A 17,724-nucleotide genomic window follows, 5' to 3' on the forward strand; every position below is an offset into this window, starting at 1 on the left:
CGAAGCAGTGACGGAGGCAGGCCGGGGCAAGACTCTGCCATGGCCACCCCAAAGTCTCTTAATAATGTCAATTTTTATGTATTAAATTAAAAATATTTTATTCTAGTCCTCCCAAACTATTTTATTTTGATATAGTAGTCTCCTTTTTCCTTTAAAAATTTAAACAGAGAAACATAATTTTGCACCCACCTAACCAAGCTACACAACTGCACGTGCAGTGTCAAATCATTTGAATAATTAATTATTAAACTAAAACAGAGAGGTAGAAATACTTATGTATTGGTAAAGTTGAAAGTTCATTCACTCACGCATTCCACCTGTTACCTATCTACTTATCTTTCGAAGGGTCTTCTGATACTACTCTTTTAAGTGTTTGAAAAAAAATGCTAACATGATTCAAGTTCTCTGATTGAAGACGAAAAATTATTAGTAAGAAATTATCAATTGTCTAACTCTTTACTCTTTAATTTGTGCCTGAATGTCTAATTGTGCTTGCTTCTTGAAGTTTATTACATATTTGTGCATTATATGTTGGACCTTCCGGGTATGGTGAAACCGAAACGTTTCTCCATTCTTTTTTTAAAAGTGTATCGGAATCTCATGTAAGTGAAGTAAACACAACTGAAACTCAAAATATTGATGTTGAACCTCCCGTTGAACCTCAAAATGTTGAGGTAGAAGCAACTTCTTCAGTAAAAATAAATGAGATTGATATTTCCAAATTAAAGCGTGATCCAGGACTAAGAAATCAATTGTATAAATATCTGGTTAGTCAACGTGATGATATTCGACGAGCTTATATTAATTTAGGACCTTATCAACCGACTCCTCCACAAAATAGATCTTTTAGAATCACCAATCGTAAGCGTTTTGTGACTTCTTGGTAAAAGTTATTTCCGGAATGGCTTGAATTTTCTTCAACTAAAGATTGTGCTTTTTGTCTTACTTGTTATCTGTTTTATAATCCAAGTGAACGTTCGGGATCAACTGCTTTTATTATTGAGGGATTCAGAACATGGAAGAAAGTTAATGACGGAAAAAGATGTGCTTTCTTAGCTCATATAGGAAAAGATTCTAATTCACCTCACTGAACGGCTATTCAACGTTGTCATGATCTTGCAAAACCATCACAACATATTGTGAGAATTATTGAAAAATAAACTTCACAGCAAATAAAAAGCGACCGTTTGCGTCTAATAACATCAATTGATGCAATTAGATGGATAACTTTCCAAGGGTGTGCTTTCAGAACAAATATGAGAGTCTACAATCGAGGAATCGGGGGAACTTTCTTGAAATGCTAGAGATTCTTGCTTCTTACAATCCAGAGGTAAAAGATGTTTTCTTAAAAATGCTCCTAAAAATTCTTGTTATACTTCTCCACAAATTCAAAAGGAATTTTTTTCTCTCTTTGCAAGTAAAGTGCAAGGTGAAATCCGTAGTGAGATTGGGGATTCGAAGTTTTGTTTCATAGTTGATGAAGCACGAGATGATTCAAAACGAGAGCAAATGTCTTTAGTCTTGCGATTTATTGACAAGTGTGGTTTTGTACAAAAACGCTTCTTTTCAACTGTTCATGTGATGGATACTACTTCGATAACTTTGAAAAATGCCATATGCAATGTTCTTTCTTACCATAATCTTTATGTGAAAAATATTCATGGTCAAGGTTATGATGGTGCTCGCAATTTGCGTGGGGAATGAAATGGATTACAAGCATTATTCTCTAAGGAATGTCCATTTGCATATTATATAGATTGTCTTGCTCATCGACTCCAATTAACCTTAGTGGCTGTTGGATTTTAATCGCAGCGAAGGCATGGTAAAACACTTTTACACATACAAAATCCAAATAAAAGCATATGAATCGTGGTAAAAACATATGGATCGATTACTAACCTTTAATATGCGATCCAAAAGCAACGATCGGAGATCCTTAGCAGCTGCTCCTCAAATGTGAAGCACTCCACCGGTATCCACCAAGAAAACAACGTTAAGGAGGAGGAGGAGGTGGAGAGAATTAGGTTTTCTAAAAACTTTTGGGTTTCGGGTTAGAATAAAAATAGGGTTTATAATAGTATATTTATAGGCAAAATTTTCAGCTGAAATTTTCCCATAAATATTATTATTATTATCCCATTTATTATTCTCATTAATAATTAAAACACCTTTTAATTATTAATCCTTTTTCTAAACACTTTAGAAATAATTCTCTCTCTTGATTTAATTTCCAAAAATTAAATCCTTAATTAATAATATTAAGAACTTTTCTTAATTAATTTATAATCAATTAAATCTCATTTAATCAATTATTAAATTTGCCAATTAATTATTTATTTCATAAATAAATAATTATTAGCCATTATTAATTAAATCCTCCACCATTAAATCATTCTCTTTTTATGGTGTGACCCTGTAGGTTCAATATTAAGCCGGTAGTAGAAATAAATAATAATAAAACTATTTTATCATTATTTATATAAATTCTCTAATTTATTAAATATGATTAATTAATTAATCACATTTATTCTACATCGTGAGGGATACTTCTCAGCATATCGCGACTATCCGGATAATATGAATTCACTGCTTAGAATGCCAAGAACCTATTCATTGAATAGTTACCGTACAATAAACTCCTTCTACCCTACAATGTCCCGATTAAATACAAGGCATGGATCTCGTGTCAAGCCTATCTAATTTAATCACTTGCTTACCATTTACTATGCTCAGTTCTATGTAAATTAGAAACTCCTTTCTAATTTCATTCACTCTGGCCAGAGATTCCTGAACTAGCATAAGTGGATCAGCCTTGAACATTCGCTTCCTTCACTGGAAGGGGTAGATCCTTTATTGATCATACACTATCTTCGTGTACAAATTCCTATACCCAGTAGAGCCCTAATAATTGTCCCTAGAGACTAAGAACTAAACCAAAGCATAGTTCAGTGTACACAAGATGACTATGATGACCTCAAGTCTAAGGATACTTGTACAACTATCACTATGTGAACAACTGCTGACACGTGAGTGAACTCCATCAGTTGTTCAGCTGGGCGAGTCATGTTCAGTGAACTTATTCTATAATAAGCACCTACATACTAGCTATAGTGTCACCACACAAATGTCTATGAAAACAGACATCCTTCATAATGAAGCAAGCATAGTATGTACCGATCTTTGCGGATTATTAATTACCAGTTAGTAATCCTATGACCAGGAACTATTTAAGTTTAGAGTTATCATCTTTTAGGTCTCACTATTATGATCTCATCATAATCCATAAAAAGCTTTACTCTAAACTATGATATATCTTATTTAAACACTTAAATAGATAAAGCCCATAATAAAAACAAAACTAGTCTTTTATTAATATCAATGAAATCAAAACAGATTACACAGGAAGTTATTCCTAAATCCTAATACATGATTGGACTTAGGACATATTCCTTTCAGTGGCGACATCCAAAATTGTTGTACCGGTCTATGAATTTTTTTGAACAAATAAATTATATCATCAATATTGCTAGTTCATCTTGCAAAAGAAGTGATTTGTTGAAAAATGCACAAACAAGTGAATTAGAAAGCTTAATTCTTAGTGATGAGATCGAGACCGGGAGAGGGTTAAATCAAATTGGGATGTTGCAAAGGCCGACCGATACTCGGTGGAGCTCACACTTGAATTCTATAAGAAGCTTGATAAAGATGTACAATGCAAATCTAAATGTTCTAAAATGTGTTATCAATGGTCCTGGAAATTATGTTCCGCATGATGAGGCCAACAAAGGATATGATTTGTTAACATCTTACAACTTTGCGTTTATCTTGCATCTCATGAAGGAAGTCATGAAAATAATGGATGACCTTTGTCAATCATTACAACAAAAATCTCAAGATATCGTGAATGCAATGAGTCTAGTTTATACAACTAAATCACTTCTACAAGTATTAAGAGATGAAGCGTGTGACACTTTGTTTGAGAATGTTAAATCATTTTGTGAAAAATATGTGATAGAAATACCTATTATGAATGATCGTTATAAGGCCGGTAGAGGAAGAGCTCGAGATTTAGTCACATTGGGCATCACTTTCGGGTAGATGTATATTGATGCCCAATTGACCAGGTTAAATTTTAGATTTAAAGAGAATGTTATGGAAGTACTTGTATTAAGTTCATCTTTAGAACCGAGAAATCATTTTAGTGCTTTTGATGTTGAAGCAATTTGCAGCTCAGTCATTGAGGTGTCCCACTCTCACTCTGCCCGCTGCGTTACCTATTTCCTGCTCTAATAATATCTTGACATAGCATTGAGTTCGTTAATTCTTCTATCCTTACAATCCAATGAACCAGCACAGAACCTTACCATCTTTCCCCTGTGGACTGTGGTTTCTGATCACTAAATCTTAATGATCTTTTTTATATGGCTTAATGACCTTTTAGACCATAATGTTTACACCACTGTACCCATAAGCACCCCCAAATTTAAAATCATATCTTTTCGCTACTCGGGTATACAAATTATGTTTTTAACCTTGGGCCAAATTTGTTAAAAAAAGACCAAATAGGCAGGGTTATTTAATTCATTTAAAAGCATAGAAGTATAAAATATTTATACGAACATATATACGAACTCTCTAACCCCTCCTCTCCTCTCATCCCCTTTTTCATCGGCCATGGATTGTTGATGGCCAATATGCTGAGTGATTCTTTTGACTCTGTAGATACACAAGGGCTTACTCCAACAATATGGCATTTGACACTGTAATATCCCGTAATTTTTAGAATTAGATCAATAATAGAATAATAGAAAAAAAATATTAAAATTAGAAAAGGACTAGGATTTAAAATTGAATTAGACTAATGGGCCTAAAATTTGGATCCAATTCTAATATGAATAACTTGTAGGTTAAGATATAGGGTTTTATCTCGTTATTAATACACCCCTTTCGTCTTCCTCGTTTTCATCCATAAAATTCGTAGGCCTTTTTCTCTCATAAATCGGCAGTCTTGTAAAATTTGTACAAAATTCATCGTAATTCGGAATTCAGTGATCCTGGACGTTTCGGAAAGGTCTTTTCGTTCTCTACAACTTTCGTATTTTGTGTTTTCCAAGAAAACGTCGTTTAGAGGGTCGAAAAGAGTAAATTCAGATCTGACCAGTATTTGAGGTAAGATTTCGATCGATCTTGCTAGTGTTTTCAAACTTGTGTGTTATACGTGTAAATCTAATTATCAAAATATGGGCTAAGTGATGATATATTTGAAAGTATTATGTGCTATAGTATATGTATTGTTGTACATGTGTGTTGTCTCAACGATAATTTTGGATCTCTGATTTGTGCCATGGTTTGTGAAAATATCGAATAAGAACTTAGGACCGCAGTCATCGGGTTTTAGTGACAGTTTTCAGAAAATTTAGGACCGTTATCACCGGGTTGTAGTGATCGTGGCATGGATTAAGGATTTTGAATTATTGTTGTTTATGTGGTATGTGTATTGTGTGTATCGAATAGGAATAAGAATAAGAATATGTATCGAAAGTGTTTGTATCGTATATCGTATCGTATCGAATATCGTATTTTGTTATATGTGTTCATGTTACTTGGCCTGCTAGTTGGATCGATTGGTCTCTTGCTGGGCTATATAGCCCATTCTTACAATTTCAAGTTTCGCCTAAGAGTTCGAGTTGGATAACATTGAAGTTCGAGGACTTAGAATTGGAGTAGATTGACTTTTGGACCGCTTCCGTTAGCTGCGTTTTTGTAATAGTCACCATTGTAATATAATTATAGATTAATAATTGTATTTTGTTTTAGTTTTGATTTAGAATTAATAGTCCGAAAGTGCGGGCTGTTACAGGTACTGTGAAGGCAAAAGACTTCTCTGCATTAGTCCATCCAATTTAAAACTTCAGATTCTTCTCATTTGAGAATTTATTTCTCTAATTGTTTTTTGTCATTATATTGTATATACTTTTCTTATTTACAGGAAGTAGGTCACACAACTCCAGAACAGAAGCCTGTAGAATGTTATATTATCTTTAAAAGATTGATATCGGACAAACCTCTATAAGCACTCTTTAGTCCTATCCATACAGGGTGTGTATAGTAAAATTTGTTTAAATAACTCAGATATACTGATAAGAAACATCTCCATGTTCATCATATCTCATCGTATTCACTAGTACAAAATTAACCTCTAGCGTCGGTTAAAATTGACATTTAGCATCGGCATTGTGGCGTAGTATATGAAAGGGACGCCATATGTGAGTATCTTGGGTGTCGGTTAACCGGCGACACTGAAAGTGAGCAAAGGCGTCGGCTAATTAAAAGACCGACATTAAAAGTCATCCATTAGCGTCGGTCAATTATAAGTCCGACAGTAAAAGTCATCCAAAGGCATCGGTTAATTAGAAAACTGACACCTTGAATTCATTCAAAAGCGTCGATTTAAGCTGAATATGAATGCATATGTGTCGTGTTTAAAATTAACCGACGCTTAAAATTAGAGCAAAAGTGTCACCATCACAAACAACCGACACCTTAAGTCAATTTAATTTTTTTTTTAAAATAATTATGTGCCCACTGCCTAAATACACCAGCACATGTATTATTTAAAAATCGGTCATGAGTGTTCGGAAGCTGTCATTGTATACTCCCGCGAGTCGGAAGGCGGCGGGGGAAGGAAGGGGGTATTATTTAGAATGAAAATAGAAATTCTAATACAAAAAATAAGAGTGAGACTTTGAACTTATTAATATTAATATAAAATTTTACACAACTAGCTGGTACATCAATTTAAACATAACCATTGTTTAAACACGGTCAAGAACACTAGTACTTTTAGTGTGGATGTTTGTTTCCATATTTTTTCTGATTGTAAAAGTTCCCAACACCCTTCTTAGCAGCAACTTCTTGTCATGCCCTCTCTTAGCAACAATTTTTTTTTCATGCTCCCTTCTAGCACTTAGAGGCAAAGCTTTTGATTCGTATTTAACAAAATCTACCAACTCCTACAACAATCAAACACCAAAACTATTAAATTTGATAACTTTTTAGTTGATCAACTATATAATATCTGCAAAAAACATGAGAAGTTCAAAACATAAACTAACTCTAGGAACATGTTAGGTCCAAATGTACATACATAGGGGGGGGGTGAATTTATTTTCTTCGTTTTCTAAAATTAATTCAGCGGAATATCGAAATTAAAACGAAACAAACACACAACGGGGTTCTGGGTAAATATTCTTTTTATTCAAAAGTATAAATACCCGGAGGCTTACTTAAAATTCCAAATACAAAGATTTGGAGCAACAAATATAAAAAAACCAATACAATGGCTAACAATCTTGGGTTCTTTTTATCACCCTAAAAATCTATAGTTTCTTGATCCAAATATAATCAATACGTACAAGGAGGCTACAAATAATGAGTGTAACAAATTGTAAGACTTTAATGAGGTGTGAATTAAATTGGGCAGCACTTCTCTCATTAATTTCAATAAATGAAATCAACCAACTCTCCAAGAAAATTTTTGTAGAGAGTTTTTAGAGTGTTTGCTGAGAAGTGATTTTAATCTGCTACAATTCTTTTTGTTTTGTAGAAATTAGAATTGTAGGAGAGATAAGAACTAAAAATATGGCTTAACCATGTCCACACATTTAGAATTGTACAGCTCGCAAGAATAATCTTTATGGCGACCAAGAGGAGAGTAGCACTTGGAATAATATTCTGTGGCGATCTAGTGTGATTAGAGCGCCGATTTTGCCTTGAACACTTCTTCCTATGGCGACTCATGTAGCAGTAGAAGCAAATATTTGCATGCATAAATCATGTGGCGACCAGGTAGAAGATTGCATTCTGTGTTGAACAAAAACATGCAGGAGATGGAAGTGTGCGTCATGCGCGGAACCAAATAAAGGGGGTCGTCAGTCGTGCGCTTCATGCGCGGAGGGAGAAGTTGTCGAACAGAAAGACTATCGTACCTGCCAGATTCTTGTTCTTTGATTTATTTAGCTTCTTCTGGGTCCCACATAAATAAGCAATCAAACGAACCACTAGGCTGCCATTTTGTGAATAAGAGTACAACTAGATTCTTTGTTAAATGAATTAACGAACTGTCTATTTTTTAAATAAATAACTCGGCTGGAAGAAAAATAATAATTTGAAGTAAAATAAATAAATAAATAAATAAAATCAAGATTTTATTTATTTATCTAATTAAACTTCAGACATTAATTTTATTTTTCCAAAATTAAATATTGATATTAAATTAAATAAATAAAAGTTTTGAGATTTATTTAATAAAAATCAACATTTAATATTTTTACTTTAAAATCAAATGTGATTTTGAATTAAATAAATAAATGATTATTTTTCCATTTATTCATTTAATAAAAATCAGTCTTTGATTAAAAAATAAATCCTTTAAACCCTCGAGCTGTACTCCTCTGTAACTGCAGGCCTTCTAATCTTTGGGATTTGTACCTCATTATATTTCCAGACTCCTCGAGTACAAAAACTACTTAACAGTGTTTCTAAAAATAATACTTCGTTTTCTTTCATGGATCATTGACGTCTCATGCACGGGTCTGGTTCACAAACGACTAGTTCCGCTCTCAGACCTTTGTATTATACGCGTATAAACCACTGTTAAGACTTCTACCAAATAACCAACTACACTAGGAATCCTTGAGGTCTTCACATTGATTTTGATAACTGCTTCGAATGACTCCAACTTTATTCCTCCGATGCCTGGACATATTAATAAACTTCATACAGATCACTGTCGACATCGTCTTACTGCAACTAACAAAACCTTTTGTGCATATACCTAATTAAACAATCTTTACTGATTCTAGTGGAACATAGATTATTTCAAAGTCCTTATTCTATGTTGAGTTATCCAAACCGGTATTGTTGAGTTATACATACAGCTTCAATCTTGCTCAACAATCTCCCCCTATTTGACTGTTACACCTGATGGTCAAATAATAATGGAGAAGCAACAGTTTGGAGGATAACTCAACTAACCTTATCCAAAAATCTTCAATCAACTTTCAACTTTTAATCCGGGACTTGGAAATAATGTTATCTTATATCTACCGCATCTTTTATATGCATTCAGCTTCAGCAGATAACAGATTCTTCTCTCCCTTATATAGAGTTGCAGATAGATACGTCTTCAAACACTATCTTCCAGAACCAAAACCCAATAATCTCCCCCCCTAAGATGAAAAACCCCTTCCTTAGTACAATAAAGTTAGAAATCCTTCTTCTTAGTTACAGAAAGACTATCAGTTCATAATCTCTTTATAATCTTTCCCCCTTAGTTGAGTAATCCTTCAAAATGTATTCAGAGTAAAACCTTAGGATCATCCAGCCAAGTGAAGAGATTATTTGGTAACCATTCCTCACAGTGCAAGTGTGTGATTTCTGTTTAGTGATCTTACATTGTATTTCACTCCACTCTACACTCAAGTGTTTGTCACTCAGTGTCACATTGTGTCACTCACTCAAAGCTCCAAACATCCAGGTGTACCTGCGAGAAAATCCTTTTCATAAACAAGTTGCCTTCCACCTTCAAGGATGGAAACTCTCAGTCAAGAGATTCAGAAATGTTCCTTCTGAGAGGGGGAATTATGATTCTTTTAAGTGGAAAAATTCCTGATATCCCTCAACTTCCATGAAGAAGTATACCTTATAAACTCGTCAGTTGATATCTGAGTCCTCATTTACAAGTTGCTATTTTGACTAAGCCAAAATCATTTCCAGATTTGGATTCTGGGAAGATTACCAATGATCAATGATACACCATTAGGGATAAAATATTTCTTCTAAAGTCTGTGAGGACTTATCAAAGTAACCAACCAGGATCATATGTTCTTATTCAAAATCAGAGATAAAGATTAGAACATGATCTAGGATTTCAACCTGTTGTCGTTGACCTTGATATGGTTTTATAATGATTGTTTTGTCAATACCTTCCTTGTATGTGTGAATCTCACATGTGCATTGGAAACATTTTAACCAAGGAGTAGTGACCCTTATACAGATGCCCTCGCTGACAGGTGAATTTTCAATAGATAACATTCTGTTGGGAGAATGCACCTAGTAACTGTTTATATGCCTTTTCAGCTCTATATCCTTTTGAGAGAATACAGATGGGCTTACAGATGTCTCAGGTTATACATACTCCACTTCTTTGTGAGAGACAGAGCTGTAGGGTTGACCTTTCCTTCCTTATGTGGTGCTTCTTCACACTATCTTCCTCATTCTTACCACAACTCCAAAACTAAATGGTAATTTTGTATGATCACTGAGTTGATATCTCAATAAAATTAAGTGAATCAGAGCAAAATCTGGGGATGTATCAGAGTAAGGTAATGGAATACTTTTTGAGAAATATTTGGTTCTAATGACTTGGGTTAGAACCTATGAGGTTTGATAGGCTCTTAGTCAGTTCCTAGGACCACTGAGGGTGTTAAAGATCACAAACATACGAAGTACAATATCAAAGAATTTAATGATCAAGAACAAAGTAGTCTCATAACTAGAGATCTTTTACCTTTACTTACCACCATATGGATTCATGAAGGATGTCTTAGATGATTATGCTTTCTGATTCAATTGACAGTACTACTCAATCAAATCTCATTAACTCAAAATATTTCACGTTAGTCCAATACAGATCAATACTATAGAGGAAAAAGATGACCATTATTTTAAGCTTTATAAGACATGCATAAGGTAATCAGAGTATAAGAAATATATCAGGATCAAATATCCAGAACAAAACATAAGCATAGCAAGATCATTAGAATTACACACAGCGTCAACATATAAGTCATTCAAGCTATTGATTGTGCCAAGAGTGTATCCAACAAGTATGCACCAATTGATTAGTTAACACAAGATTGAACCAATAAAAAACTAATCCTAACATAATCATATCACAACTATTGCTAGTTATGCTGCATATTTATTCGTGCACAAAACAGACAGAGTTATTCTAGCATGGACAGATAATCAGAGTGACCAAGGAATCTGTTGTCAGAGTTACCTAGGGTCTGAAACTCAAAAATTATACAGAATTACCTAGAACATGATACAAGCACACAAAATCTAATCAGAGTACTCAAATTACTTGCACAGGGTCAAAAGCAGGATTTAAAACTATAAATCAGAGTTATGATAAGATCATAAGTGAGATTACAGGGTCTTAGATCAAAGTGTAAATAATATTGAGATGTGTGTGTGTGCTAAAATACATATCAATATCATGAGTGTTTTCATCATAGTAAACATATAACATGTAAACATTCAAACAACTCATATATTGCATCAAAAATTCTAACTTACTTACCACTAGCATATAACATGTAAGGCATTGTAATCAATTAGCTTCAAAACAAGTTTACAAATATGGATATATATAATCAATAGATATGTAAACTTACTTTCCCCTCAAAGCATCATCATTGGGGTGGTAAAGTTTACCCGCACCAAACTACATTTGTTGATTTCTAATTAATTGGACAAATTCAACATGCCAAGTTCACTAACCAACTTACTGAAGGTAACTTCATCAAGTGGCTTCGTGAAAATGTCTGCAATTTGGTCCGTTGTGGGAACATAATGAAGTTCCACAATCCTATTCATTATATGCTCTCGAATGAAATGATAGCTTATATCAATATGTTTGGTCCTTGAATGCTGAATAGGATTATTTGAGATTGCTTTGGAACTTGTGTTTGTTAGTGTATACTGAAAATATTTATTTGAAGTATGTACATTTATTTCTGGCCAGTTTATTTGAGAATCATTTGAATGTTTACATGTTGTCTAATATTATATATTGTGAACAATCTAGTATCAAATGGGATACAGAATATTAGATTGTTAAATACGGTTATATAATATAATAAGGTTCACAGCACAGGTGGTGTTGGACAATCCACTGGTATGGCTGTAGTATTATTTAGATTAGTTTATATTGACTAATAAATAATACTAGTATACTTTGTGTATATTGAACATGATCAAATTTAGAATTGTTCCCTTAATACTGATTAAGAAGGAGAACTAAGATTCTATGTTATTATTAATGCTTAGGTTCTTAATCTGGAAATAGTAATTGACACGTGTATATTATTTACATGCTTTGATTTATATATGAAATAATTCTTTTGAATTATATCATTATATTTTGGGTGATGGAATTATATACATGCTGGATATTATTTATTGAAGGAATTCATGTCCTGATAATATTCGGGTTAATGATGTCCCCTTGAAAGCTCAAAAAGATTTAATTATGTGAAACCCTGCAGGTGGAATTTATTCTGGCATAATTAAATAAAGGTTGAGTGGATGATCAAGGATAAAAGATATTAATTAAATAAATTATCAGTAATTTATTTAATTAATGGATATATGATATTTTAAACATGGGGAATTTAATAAGCAAATAATATTGGAACCGAATTAATTAAATTACGGTATTAGGAAAGTTAGTGCAAATATTAATTCTTTAGTGGATTGAATTAATATTTAATTACATTGGGATAGGCTCAAGATGTAATAAGAAGGCCCAACCTAATTATCCATGGTCCCTATTGTAGCCTATATATATTCTTATTCTCTTCTTGCTTGGGATTGTGTGAAAACTTATTGTAGCCACCAAGGAGCAAGAAGAGAGGATAACTTGAGAAGACGGAGGCCACACTTCGCTCAAGGGAATTTGGGAATACAATAGAAGAGCGTGGAATCAACCATTAACAAGCTAATCCTCTTTTCATAATCTTTATCGTAAAACGTAGTAACACCCTAAGTCCGTGGTTCCCAACAATTGGTATCAGAGCCTGGTAATGGGTTCTACGTTTTATGATATAATGTCCATGTCGTAATTATATATGCGTGTATATAGTGTTTTGCTTGTATTGGTTTTGATGCAGGTTGTTAATCCACTATTATGGCCATGTATATTTTAATTATGTGTTTGGATCCCACGTGGTTTAATCGTGGTTAATTTTTGTTTTGGTTTCCCCGTGGTTTAATCGTGGTTGTAATTTACACGAGGGTTGATCGTGTTAGAATAGATTTTACAAAATTAGTTTTGTATTAGATCTATTTTTTTGTAATTGCTCCGGGTATTTTGTAATAGTTATGTGCGATCGGAAATCAATTCCGGTAGTTTTTTGTTCCGCTGTGCGATTACAAGGGGCTGCTGTTGATGTTTGGATCGAACAAAATCAAAACAAAACTCACAGAAAAGCAACAGGCGCGCGCGCTGCGGTCGCTGCGGCAGCTGGGGCTGCTGGGGCCGCTGCGGCAGCTAGGACTGCTGGGGCTGCTGGGGCTGCTGGGTCTGCTGGGGTTGCTGGGGCTGTTGGGGCTGCTGGGGGCGTCGGGACGCGCTTGTGGCAGATTTTTTTTGAGAGCTGGTTTATTTTCAAGGGCCATAATAGTGGAAAATTTATTTTAATTTTTTCCATTAAATTTTAATTATTGCTTTAATTTATTGATTATGTGTGTCGTTAATTATGTGTGTAATTCTTTTAAAATTGCATGTTTAACTTAATTAGGACGACATGGACATAAAATTTATTTATTGCTTTAATTAAATGTTATATGTTGCTAAAATTATTTATGTATTTTGAATGCATGATTAGACATAATTATAACAACATAGGGCCCCATTTAGTTTTAAAATTCCTCAATTTTAATAAAAAAAATCTAAGTGGGAGAGGGAATTAATATGAAATTAAATCCCATGGTCTCCATTATTGGTTGTAGGTAATTTAACATAAAGACGAATATAAATTATATATACGTCACCCATCGTGGCATGTAATTTATGGTGTCTAGAATGTTATAGAAATTACTAGAACAAACTTCTTAAATTAATAAATTTTGAAAGGAATAAATACGGATTTTCTTTATTTCTGATTTGGGGCGATTTTGTCCAAAACGGGTTCATCGAACTTGTAAGGCTGTGGGTTTTATGCGAGACCGATGTGACTCCTCCACTACCTGGAAATCAAACCATTGATGAATATTGAATTGAAGTATTCTATTCAAGGCAAAATTACGAATATTGAAAGGTATACACGCCACCCATCGTGGCGTACCAAGTTCCATAGATTTCGAATAATTTAAGATTTGATGATGGTATACACTTAGCTATAAAAAATAATATAGTCCACCCCAACGTGGCATATTGTTTAGTAATAGGACCGAAGTAACATTTAAACAAAATTAGGTGGTATACATGTCACACATCGTGGCGTACCAGAAGCTTATGGTGTTTAGATGTTAGTGCATTAAATTTTAATAATTTAGATCTTAATAATTAATGCACCCTTATTTATGTGATGTTTTTATGCATGATTCTCAGGATAAAATGGGCTTTAATCCACTATTCACCATACTTAAGGATAACAAACTTACCGAACCTAACTATATTGAATGGAAACGAAATTTGGACATTGTGTTGACTGCTGAGGAGTACAAGTTTTGCACTTATGAACCCAAGCCTGAATAGCCTGCTGCTGATGCTCCTGAAGATGAGAAAGAGTATTATAAATGGTGGATTAAGGCTGATGAGATGTCGCAATGTTACATTCTGGCAGCAATGTCGGGTGTTTTGCAGCATCAGCATCAGTCTATGGCCACTGCTTCGGATATGCTCTTTAATCTCAAGGAACTTTTTGGAGATCAGAATAGGGCTGCTAGGCAAGTAGCCATGAAGGCTTTAATGAACACTCAGATGGCTGAAGGCACACCTGTAAGGGATCATGTTCTCAAGATGATGTCGCATCTGAATGAGATAGAGATCCTTGGTGCTGAACTTGACGGGGAAACCCAGATTGACATTATCCTTATGAGCTTGTCCAAGAGTTTTGAGCAGTTCCGCTTGAATTACAACATGAACAAGAGGCAGTATAGTCTCGCGGAACTGCTGACAGAACTTCAGGCAGCTGAAGGATTATTTCGGCAGAGTGTTCAAGTGAATGTGGCTGAGAAAGGTTCTTCCTCTAAGCCGAAAGGTATTAAGAAGAAGAAAAAGGCTCAGACACAGAAAGCTGTGAAGGCAGTGGGAGTTCAGGGTGGTGTGAAAAAGCCTAAGGGAAAGTGCTTCAGATGCAAACAGTCAGGTCACTGGAAACAGGATTGTCCTCTTCCTAAGAAGACAAACAATACTGGTATGTCTCTTTCTCTAGTTACAGAAACATTTATAGCAGCTATATCTACGAGCACTTGTGTAATAACCCCAATTTTTGAGAAATTTTGAAACCCTTATGAATAGTGTTTTTGCTGAACGAGAAAATTTTTCATGCCACGCTATGTAGGGGTTCTGTTATTGATCTTATGGGATATTATTAGTACTCTATGAAGTATATAAGTGTATGTAAAGATCGTCAGAATCCAATTCCGAACACTTTGGTTTTTCCCGGAAATCCACAAGATACGAAGAGAATTGAGTATAAGGTAACAGAATAAAAAGGATTTAAATTAAAGGATTATAAGAGAGGATCATAAAAGGAATACAATGTATTGAGAAAGGTTAAGGGAACCTAAGTAATAAGATCCCGGGTATGATCCTTCAAACGATAAACGAGAACGAAAGTTAAGCGAACCGTATAACAGATCAGCGGTCATTAGGCAAACGATTAGGAAGTTAATCAAAGGGATTAATGGGAGTGATGTCATCCAACCAATAGAAAGAAGACAAGGAAGGAAGGATGACATCATGTGGATGAGATAAACATGACATGGGAAGGAGGAGGTGTGGTGGCTTTGTAACCACACAAATCCAAGGGCAAGAAGGTAATTTACTAAATCAAAAACAAAACCAAATCAACCAACCAAAAATCAAGACAAGGCAAAACACAAAATTCTTCTTCTTCTTCATGAAGCTCTCGGGTTCTCTTCTTAAAAAAATGGAAGTTCAAGCTCCTCCACTTATTATTTAGCAAGGTAATTATCCTAGCTTCTCCTAGTTAAGTTACATACTTCCTATAAGTTTAAGCTTCTAATTCCAAGCCAATCTTTTTCTATAAATCATCAAAGAAGATGGTGAATAGTGTTTTCAAGAACTAAGAATTTTGTTCTTGAAGTTTTGTTTAGATTAAGCTTGGTTAAGGGCTTTAAAGGTGATTCCAAGCCATCCTCTTGATTCTCCACTCTCCAAGGAAGGTATAATCTCTTAACCAAGCTTTGTTATTGAAAGTTAAGAGCATAAAATGAGTATTAGAGTTCATGAGAGGCTTGATGATTGTGTATGTAGAGATTAATGGGTTTTGGGTTGTTTTTGAAGTTGTAAATCTTGGTTGTTGATTAATGAACTTAAGTGTAGTTTAAATTCATGATAAAGAATAGTATAAATGGTTAATGTGGATTTGTTGGGATTGTTATGATGTGATAAGGATGGATGTTTGTTGTATGATGGATTTGAGGTTGGATTTGGGGTTGATTTGGAATGGGTTTGAATGGTTTAAAAATATTGGAAATCGCGTAAACATAGCCGTCGTAACGTCCGATTTTCTTTGGACTGTTTTGTGCATAGCATTAGGACCCGAGGACCCCCTGCTAGATTGTGACCACTGCCATGTTTAGATAGCTCATGTTACGAGCTTCGTTTTGATATGTAGTTCGTTCGATTCCGATTTACGGTTTAGGAGAAACGACCGTTTCAAGTAACGGCGTTTCACGAACGAAACTTTTTCCCTCGCCTTACTTTGAAATGTAGGTTAAAGACCAAAAAGGGTTAATTAATGCATGAAACATTTATGGTAAGTGTTTTAGGCAGTTGGTAAGTCACTCGCGAAGGAATCGCTTTAAAACTCGTAAAGGTTAAATTATTAAAAATGGTGGAGCCGAGGGTACCCGAGTGACTTAAGCGAATCAGTGAGCGCAAAACAAGCGTTAGAGTCTAAGTTAGTTAAAGTATAGATTTACAAGTGATTTTGGTTTAATTCCAACTTACTTGTTGTTTATAGGTTATCAGACTCGTCTCGAGCCTTTCTCACCCCCAAGTCGCTCAGGCAAGTTTTCTACCCGTTATACTGTTGTTGTGATGTAAATATATGTATATGCCTTATCTTGTGATATTGCATGATTGTTATTAGCAAATTTTGCGATATATTGGAGCATGCTAATATGGTATATATGCATGTCTGTTTCGTAATCTGGTTATCTATCTGTTGATTTCAATGCTTATAGTTGCATAATACCTATGCTAGAAATAAGCAAGTAGTTGCGTATACCCTTAGTATAGGGGATAAAAGGTGAACATATTTCTAAACCGGGAGTCGATGTTCCCGAGTATATATATATATATATATATATATATATATATATATTTATATATATATGTATGGATATAGTTTTTAAAACTATTAATCGAATAAGGTTTATTCGATAACTTTAACTTTATTTTATTATTGAATATTATTTCAAATATTATTCGAAGGCGTATGACTCCTTTACATTATTTATTGAATATTATTTGAATATTCATTTGAGGATGTATGACTCCTTTATTTTATTTAATGAATATTATTTATAATATTCATTCGAGGTATTATGACTCAGCTTATTTTATTTATTGAATATTATTTGAATATTCATTTGAGGATCTATGACTCCGATTATTTGCTGAGATATATTCTTTAATTTATTAAAGAATAAGGTGTCGATAATCAAACTTATTTTTGA

At 34.1% G+C, this 17,724-nt stretch overlaps 1 protein-coding gene across 1 annotated transcript; it reads left to right on the plus strand.

The window, feature by feature from the left end:
* Positions 1 to 3,705: 3,705 nt before the first annotated feature.
* On the plus strand, positions 3,706 to 4,098 carry LOC141686788 (uncharacterized). Its single transcript, XM_074491900.1, has one exon. The coding sequence runs from the start codon at positions 3,706 to 3,708 to the stop codon at positions 4,096 to 4,098; it is 393 nt and encodes a 130-aa protein (XP_074348001.1).
* Positions 4,099 to 17,724: the final 13,626 nt, after the last annotated feature.

Source organism: Apium graveolens, chromosome 1, assembly GCF_009905375.1.
Source record: "Apium graveolens cultivar Ventura chromosome 1, ASM990537v1, whole genome shotgun sequence".
NCBI classification, from domain to species: domain Eukaryota; kingdom Viridiplantae; phylum Streptophyta; class Magnoliopsida; order Apiales; family Apiaceae; genus Apium; species Apium graveolens.